This window comes from Gossypium hirsutum, chromosome D05 (genome assembly GCF_007990345.1).
Source record: "Gossypium hirsutum isolate 1008001.06 chromosome D05, Gossypium_hirsutum_v2.1, whole genome shotgun sequence".
NCBI lineage: Eukaryota > Viridiplantae > Streptophyta > Magnoliopsida > Malvales > Malvaceae > Gossypium > Gossypium hirsutum.
In genome coordinates this window covers 34,322,558-34,331,391 of record NC_053441.1, presented here as the reverse complement: position 1 = coordinate 34,331,391, position 8,834 = coordinate 34,322,558, and the positions used below count along the sequence as shown (strand labels likewise).

At 30.7% G+C, this 8,834-nt stretch overlaps 2 protein-coding genes across 2 annotated transcripts; one reads left to right on the top strand and one right to left on the bottom strand.

Moving 5' to 3' along the window:
• Positions 1-1,701: 1,701 nt before the first annotated feature.
• On the top strand, positions 1,702-3,472 carry LOC107904135 (uncharacterized). Its single transcript, XM_016830414.2, has 2 exons — positions 1,702-2,496; positions 2,894-3,472. Exons 1-2 carry the CDS (start codon positions 2,111-2,113, stop codon positions 3,126-3,128), a joined length of 621 nt encoding a protein of 206 aa, XP_016685903.1. The 5' UTR covers positions 1,702-2,110; the 3' UTR covers positions 3,129-3,472.
• A 353-nt stretch (positions 3,473-3,825) lies between these two features.
• Positions 3,826-5,535, bottom strand: LOC107904134 (UDP-glycosyltransferase 76B1). Its single transcript, XM_016830413.2, has 2 exons — positions 4,843-5,535; positions 3,826-4,760 (listed from the first exon to the last, which is right to left on the bottom strand). Exons 1-2 carry the CDS (start codon positions 5,327-5,329, stop codon positions 3,883-3,885), a joined length of 1,365 nt encoding a protein of 454 aa, XP_016685902.1. The 5' UTR covers positions 5,330-5,535; the 3' UTR covers positions 3,826-3,882.
• Between the last annotated feature and the right edge of the window lie 3,299 nt (positions 5,536-8,834).

The following is an 8,834-nucleotide window of genomic DNA, read 5'->3' as shown; positions in this document are numbered from 1 at the left end:
TTAGTAATTACTAATAAAAATTAAGCTTATATTAAAATAATTAAATATATTGAAAAAAAATTAAATACAATATTTTAAAAAAAATTGTTATGATTATATAAGTTTACAAATTAATTATAGAAGAGTAAACTTAAGTAATTAAACTACTATTTAACCTAAATATTTTTAGAATATTTTGATTTATTTATTGATCAACATTTTAGTGTGAAATTATTTTTTTGTGTAATTATATAATATATGGAAAAATTAAATGAAATCAATTACATGTAATTGATTTATATGATTATTTTGTAAAAAAAAAATTCATGGATATGCAATAATTATATATATAAGCATATATTTATACTATTATTTAAATTATTAATTGAGTTTGTATCACGAATTAATCGGATATTAACTCGGTTAAGAAAATTATTAAAATATCTTTTCGTATTTAAAATAAGTTGTATTATTGGAGGGTACAATATTTTTATTTTAAAACAAACAATAAAAATTATATATATGATGAAATTTGAATTCATGCCAATTGCATTAGAAAAACTTTAAATTTACCATTTAACCAAAATTTTATTTCAATATTTTTTTTTACATTTTAATTCTATTATGCATATTTTATTACATCTATTAATTGTATATAATGATAAAATTTTTTATTGAGTTGATGTTATAAGTTAACTCGACACCAACCAAAGATTGATGATAACACTAGGTTAAGCAATTGTAGTACATTTAGTATTCTTAATCTTATGTATACACGTGTTTAAATTTTGTTTTGCTCACAATTTTATCTATTTTTTATTTTAATATCAAACATATTTTATGTGTCACTATTAATTAATTTCAAACAATACATTTTGTTATTTATTAAATGTTCTAAGAGTGTAGTGCATGTGAAATAATTTTTAGTATATATAAAGGGTGTGATTGAAAAAAAACCCAAAGTAAAATTACTATAGTAAAAAATGAGTAGGGTTTGAAACTTTTAAATTTTAATAAGGTTTAATATACCTTTTGGCTCATAAACTCAGCAACTAAGTTTATTTTGGTATTTGAATTTGACAATGAGATCAATTTTGGTCCCTAAACTTGAATTCTGTCAAGATTTGATGATCTGTCCAATGTTCTTGAAACATGATTGGGTTGTTTGAACTAAGAACTTACCAATATACTAGTCCAAATAAAAGGGTTGAACCATTTGAATTGAAAATTGCTTGAAATCGATAAAAATAAAAAACTGAGGCAAAGACCAATAGTTGAACATGTTGAATTGGCTTAATAATTTTTTTTTATGAATTTTTAATTATTGTTGGCTTAGAAGTTGAACCAATCAAACTGATTGAATCAGAAATCAATGACCTGATCGATTTAACAGCTTGTTCAGTTATTAGAATATTGTATCTGACACCCAAAGATTGTACCGTGTTATTACCTTAAAATTTATATAAATTTGATACTTTTTAAGTAATGATATGATACAATTTCATACTGTCATGCCTTCAAATTTTTATATTCTTCAAGTTTAATAATAACTAGTTACCAAATTTAAATATTATTGAAATGAATAAAGAAAATAAAAATATTTAAATAAATATAATTGTAAAATTAGCAAAAATTATTTTATCCTATGTAAAACTACCTCTTAAAATAACGATTAACGACCACCTAAAATAATTTTTCATTTTAATTTAACAGATTTTTTTTGGTGAGATCTTTCTTTGTATTTGGGGGGGGGGGTTGGTGGGGCTGCGAGCTTCTTTCTCTGTATTGGTAATGTTTCTTTACCTCTCTCTGTTACAAGTCCTGTGCTGAGCTGACAAACAAGACAGGAAGAGGGACAACCGGGACAAGGAGAGATCAACAACCCCACTTAAAACACTGCAACCATGGATGATGGACCTTCTCTTTCAACTTCTCTACCAAAAGTCGCTTAACTTGTTTTACACCTGCTGTTCTCTTCTACTTGTCTGTTCATTCACTTCAGGTGTGACTTTGAGACAGCTAACTCTGTTATTAACACATTGTTAAAAAAACTCTAAGGTGGGCATTCAGACATTGATAATCTTTATCTGTAAGAACATTTACATGAAGATTCATCATCAAGGTCTTAAACATGGAAGGTTTACCAAAACAATCCCAAGGAGTTGTTATTGACATTGATAGAGAAGAAGAAGAGCAAGCAAACCAAACAGATAACAGAGAACAAGAAGGAAGGTGTTCATCTTCTTGTTCATCAACAGATGAAGAATCTGGGACAACTGAGATCATCAAAGAGAGGGAATCTTCCATGTCTCATGAAATGGATCTGGAGTCTGGGGTGACTGAGACCAAGCTACATTTGGCAAAAATGGAGACAGATTGCAGGATTTGCCATCTCAGCTTGGATCCAAATAATCAAGAATCTGGTATGCCTATGGAGTTGGGTTGTTCTTGTAAGAATGATTTGGCCGCTGCACATAAACACTGTGCTGAGGCATGGTTCAAGATTAAGGGTAACAGGTAACTAATTTCAGTCCCTTTGGCATTTTGTTTATTGGATCATTATCCCCACTTTGTTCTTGCAATAGAAGTTTATAGAACATATTTGTTGAAATCCTAGTGATTTGGGGACTGAAATGCCCCTGGAAATGCAATGCTTATCTAAACTGTGTACTATTACTATGTAAGATTGTGGAATTGGTCAGCATTAGTGGATCCAAGCTGTTTTTTTTAAGGTAGAAATGCTGTGATGGTACTTATTTTGGGTGTTGATCTTAGTAATTTAGATGCTTTAGTACACTGACTGTTTTTGTTCTGAAACTAAAGGGTTTTAATATTTACTATATTTTGCAATATACATTGCCAAGATGAAATTTCTGAATCAAGTATGCTTTCTGTTTGTTTCTACTGTTACCAGGACTTGTGAGATTTGCGGATCGATTGCTCGGAATGTTGCTGCCACAAACGAGACGGATACGGTGGAGCTGTGGAATGAGGCAAATGATTCCACAGCAACAGCGGCTCCAGTCGCAATTCATGCTGCGGAGACTCGAAACTTTTGGCAGGGCCATCGGTTTCTAAATTTCCTGCTAGCCTGTATGGTCTTTGCCTTTGTAATCTCCTGGCTCTTTCACTTCAATGTACCCTCTTGAAAATATGCTGCAACAAAGCTCGTGGTGATAGTTTCCGGTCATGAACCGGACTCAACTAGTGTCCACCTTCCTAGCACCCCTTGCAGTTACAATCTCCGTGCCAACGCAAACTCCAACTCACTGGCAGCAACAGATATATGTAGCATGGTGTCTATATTAGTACCATTATGTTTTGTTATTGTTAGGAATTGATTCACACAAGAAGAAAAGTTTATCAGACACTTGTAATTCTCATCTGAATTGCAGCATCTGTACAACACTGCAATCTTCTTAGCCCTTATGATTGGTTCCTCTTGACCTCTTCTTGAATGTGATAAGCAATTTAAGTTGATAGTTTGAGTTCACCGCTTCTATTATTTGGACTATTTATTTATTTATTTAAAAAAAAAGTAGTTTGTTTTATACATTTGGATATGGATAGACATCCTTTAAATATGAAATATACCCCTTTGTCTTTATATACTCATAATTTGACATTTCAAATGATGATCAAAGGATTTATCACATTCATCTACATCTGCAGTAATGAATTTGGAAGCCCTAACCCTAGTAGATTTGTTACGTTACGTCATTCTCTTTGTTGCTTACCTTTTTCATTTCCCCCCTAAAACCGACTTATGAGTACCCGTACAATAATTAATTTCATTGAAGTAGACATATTGGACAAAAGTAGATAAACCTTTAGTTTATGCAACTCTAAAAAATATAAGGGTTTAAATATTTTATTAAAATATTACATAAGAGACTTAATGGACTACATAGAAAGTATGTAACTAACCAAATTGTCCAAAGATTTGTAAGATGAACCTCCAAGTTTTAGACAAAGATTGATCTTGTCTTTGATTAACTTGATCCTCTCTCTCATTTCCTGTCCCTCAGGTTCCACCATTAATCTCCTGATTGCCCTCTCAATTTCCCCTCTCTCTATCTTGAATTCCAAATGAACCCCAACCCTCCATACATGGCTTACAAATCTTGAGTCTATCTTCTGGTCACCAAAAGATGGCTGACAGATCATGGGGACCCCTTCACATAAGCTCTCCAGTGTTGAATTCCACCCACAGTGTGTCCAAAATGCTCCCGTTGAAGGGTGAGCTAGAACTTCCTGTTGGGGAGCCCATTTCACTATGTGGGCTCTTTCCCCTACCATTTCCAGGAACCCATTTGGTAATAGTTCAAGCCATTCGGAGCCCTGGACCAACCCCGGTCGAACCACCCACAAAAAGGCCTGCATGCTGTTGGCCAGTCCCCAAGCTACCTCCAAGAAGTCAGCCTCTTCTATAGCCGCTACGCTTCCAAAGCTAACATAAATCACTGAGTTGGGTTGTTGTTTGTCTAGCCATGATATGCAGGTCCTGTCTTGAGGCAGTAAACTACTGGATGAAGCTGGAAAATACTTGTGGAAAGGACCTATGAGAAAAACTGGGATGGGAAATAACAACGAAAGTTTTGATAGAAATTCTTGTTCAAGATCTTCACATGAGTTCAATATAATCCCCGAAGAAGCCTTGGTTTCTTGAACTAGTATCTCAATGAATTGAAGAAAGCTTTCCCTATCACTTGCTTCCAGCATTGCTATGTCTTTGAATCTGAATTGTGGAAGCTCTGGGACTTCCATTTCTGCCACAGAATCTGACAACCAATAAGATTCAGCATTTCAGTAAACCTTTTTATTGCAGAAATGGAGAGTAAACAACAGATGATCTATGCGTACCTTGCAACGGAAGGTAACCCTTTTCGAACAACAATGACATGGAGGACAAAACAATAAAAGACGAGACGTTACTGGTCCTTAACACAATCCTAGGAAGCTTAAGGTCATCAGCGACAGCTTGTGTGGAGTACCACAAAGCATCAGTAACCAAGCACGCAATGGGATCTTCATCTTCCAAACTGGTGGAGATCAACTTAGCCAAGCAATCGCGCAATGGGGTTTGGCAATTGGAGTTGAGGAACTTAACGAAGGCCACAATACGATTAGGATCCGAAGAAATGACATGGTTTTCAGATAATCCATCGGGAATGGGATAGAATCTGAAAAGAGGGTAGTTTAAAGGGTTAGGAGAATTAAAGCGAGTGTGGATTATGGAAATGGAAAAACCTCTTTCATGGAGGATGTTTGCAAGCTGAAGCATGGGATTTATATGGCCTTGAAATGGCAAAGGAAACAGTATCACTGATCCACGACCCTTCAGTTTCATCTCAAACTATTTCTCTTGATTCCAATCTCTATAATATGTTATACACACACACTATATATATATATTGACACATATTGTTTGATGACATATATGATGAAGGCTATATTGATATTCCAATAAATGAATTATTTTAATCTATCTTATCTTTCAAGGACAGATATATGAAGCTAACTAGGAAGCCGAAAGGAATCAAACTTCTTCGTAACGGTTAGATTGTCATATGTGATTTGGTATTAATAAGTAAATTATTATTCCATATACGTGCGGTTATTATATTAAAATTTAAATTTAATTTTGTTGTCTCTATTAAAAAAATTAGTTTATATACGTTAGTCAAAGAATAAATTAGTTCTTTCATCTATTTATATTATTAAAAACTATTGTGGTTGATGGAATAATTAGATAATGACATGTGATGTGCGATATGTACCTCATGTTGAGGTATAAAGACTAATTTTTAATAGCATAATTAGATAGAATTTTTAAAAGAAAGTTCAATATGCTCCTTGATCTAACGTACAAGGACTACTTTGCCTATTTTTTTAGTGGCTTTTTTTACCTGTATAATACAAATTAAAAAATTAAATACTGAAATGGTATGCCAATATCATTATTTACCAAAATAGGGTGCTTGAAACAATTTCAAGAGGTGGAGGGAGAGAGATGGTCGACACTCATAGTTTTTTTGACACAATAATTGAAACATCATTACAAAATATAAATAAAATTTTAATGGTGGAGAGGGAGAAATCGGCGGCACCAGTATAAAAAATATATTTTTTAAGCGTGGAGGGGGAGAAATGGGTGGCACTAGTATTTTTTTGTGCAAAAATACAATTTAAAAGGTGGAGGGTGAATTTTATACCGTTTTTGTTATTTTTTGAAGAATTACTAATATTTTTACACATATTTTTTTCAAAACAATCTCATTTATTTATTATTATTTTATTTTATTAACCTAATAACAATTTTTTTATTACATAACATATCTTCAACATTTTTAAAATGTAGTTCTTTTACCACAATAATCCAAAAAAAAAGTTAAATACCAAAATGGATCATCGTAAAAATTTCAAGCAAATAATCCATTTTGGTATTTATTTTTATAAACCCATTTTGGTATTTATTTTTGTGTTTTAAAAAAAAGAAATATTTTTTTACTATGATCACCATAATTTTTTAAAAAAATTAAATACAAAAATGGATCACGTAAAAGTATTAAAAAAAACACAAAAAAAATACTAAAATGAGTTTACAAAAATAAATACTAAAATGAATTACTTGCTTGAAATTTTTATGGTGATTCATTTTGACATTTAAATTTTTTTTTGATTATTGTAGTAAAAGAACTACATTTTACCAATGTTGAACATATGCTATGTAATAAAAAATTTGTTATTGGGATAAAAAATAAAAAAAAAGAGATTGTTTTGAAAAAAATGTGTGTAAAAATATTAGTAATTCTTCAAATTATGTTGTTATTGATTTTTTATACATGTAAAATTATTAGTAATTCTTCAAAAAAATAAAAAAAATGGTACAAAATTCATCCTCCACTATTTAGGTTATATTTTTGCACCAAAAAAATACTAGTGCCGCCCATCTCTCTCCCTCCATCCAAAAATTTTTTTATATTGGTGTCACCCATCCCTCCCCCTCTACCCTTAAAATTTTATTTTTAAAAAACACATCATTTTGTAATGATGTTTCAATTATTGTGTTAGAAAAAACATGGGTGCTGCCAATCTCTTTCCCTCCACCCATTGGAACGATTTCAAACACTCCATTTTGATAAATAATTGTATTGACATACCATTTCAGTATTTAATTTTTTAATTTGTATTATATAGGTAAAAAAACATTTTTTAGTAAAGGGGGCAAAATGCAATCCGACTCTTAGTATAGAAGCCTTCATAATACTTTTACCATTAATTGTATCATGTTCCATTTCTTTATTAAAAGATAGATAAAGAAAAAATATAATTTAAAGCCATGTTCAACTATTAAAAAAATTGACTTTTGTGTGTATCAAATAATTATTTTATAATACATGTTAATATCGAAGTGGTTTCATATAGATTTTTTTTTTGTCGAAACCAAGTTATCCACCGTCGGTAGCAGTAATTAATCTCCTCATCGTGGATGCTCTCTATAGAAGTATAGAGTTAGTCATGAAATGTGTTCCATATAAATTTTGAGTTTATTAGTATTTTTGAAAAGTTTTTATATAGTTATAGCATATTCCAAGTATTTTAATAAGAATGTATTATAAAAATATTTTTTTATACAATTATATTACAATAAAAAGAAGGGATTCCTAAATGTTAAAATATTACAAAATAGGGAAATATGCTTTTATTATATAATATAAATGTTAAAATAAACTAAATCAGAAAAGAAACATAAAGAAGAAGAAGAAGAAGGTTTTAAACGGTAAACAAGTAATCAGAAGTTTAATGCACATATGTGATTTAAGTATAATTAAAGAAGTGAAAGTTAGAAAATAAAATGAAGACTATACAATTAATGTTTGTGTGGAGATGGGCCAGAATGATAGGTATGGTTCGATCTAAAAAGGTGCCATATTAATTAGAATCGTTGAACAATTCAAATCATATTATTATAATTAAGAAATGAAAAGAGAAATCCTTCAAACATTAGAGGACAACAGTTAAGGATCCTTTTTAAAGTTAGGTAGGTGTCTACATCTATCCCACTCACTCTCATTACTCCTATTTATTGTACTTTTAGCCAGCGTGAGTGAATCAATATACACACGTGGTTAAATTGTATTCAATTATTTTTATATAGTGTATATTATAACATATTATTGGCACGTCTGGTTCGGATTATAGTTGTACAAAAAAAATGTTATAGAATATATTCATATCGGTCTAATTTTGTTATTAGTCCTAGATATAGTCTTTGTATTTTAATTTGATTTATTTTATTTCTTGTATTTTTCGACTTTTAAAATTTCAATCCAAACTCAAATAATAGTTATTAAATTTAATAGGTCAAAGACTGCTAGTGATCTCGTATCATGTGTAAGTTGTGAATTTAGTTTCCGCTCTCCAATTTGATCGTTTCCAGTCCATATACTTTTCGAAATTTGAAATTTCAATCCTGACTCAAATGGTAGTCGTTAAGTCCCTTACTAAAATGGTGTAGCATTTTTGTTCATATTATGTACAAATAACGAGCTGATATGATATTATACATGTGATAATATGTGAGTCGCATAAGATTTTGAAAATAACAAAATTTAACTTAATAAATTTAATGATTCCAATTGAGGCTAGGACTGAAATTTTAAAATTCAAAAAGCATAAGAACTAACAATGGCCAAATTAAAGTCCACAGACTAAACCCACAACTTACTCATTGTACATGCACTAATAGCATAATTTAACATTCATGGATGATTAATAGAAGCTTAATTTAACGTAGGACATGAATTTTAGTCTAACTAGACTCATTAAAGGAAGAGGTTTGGGCTTTCAGT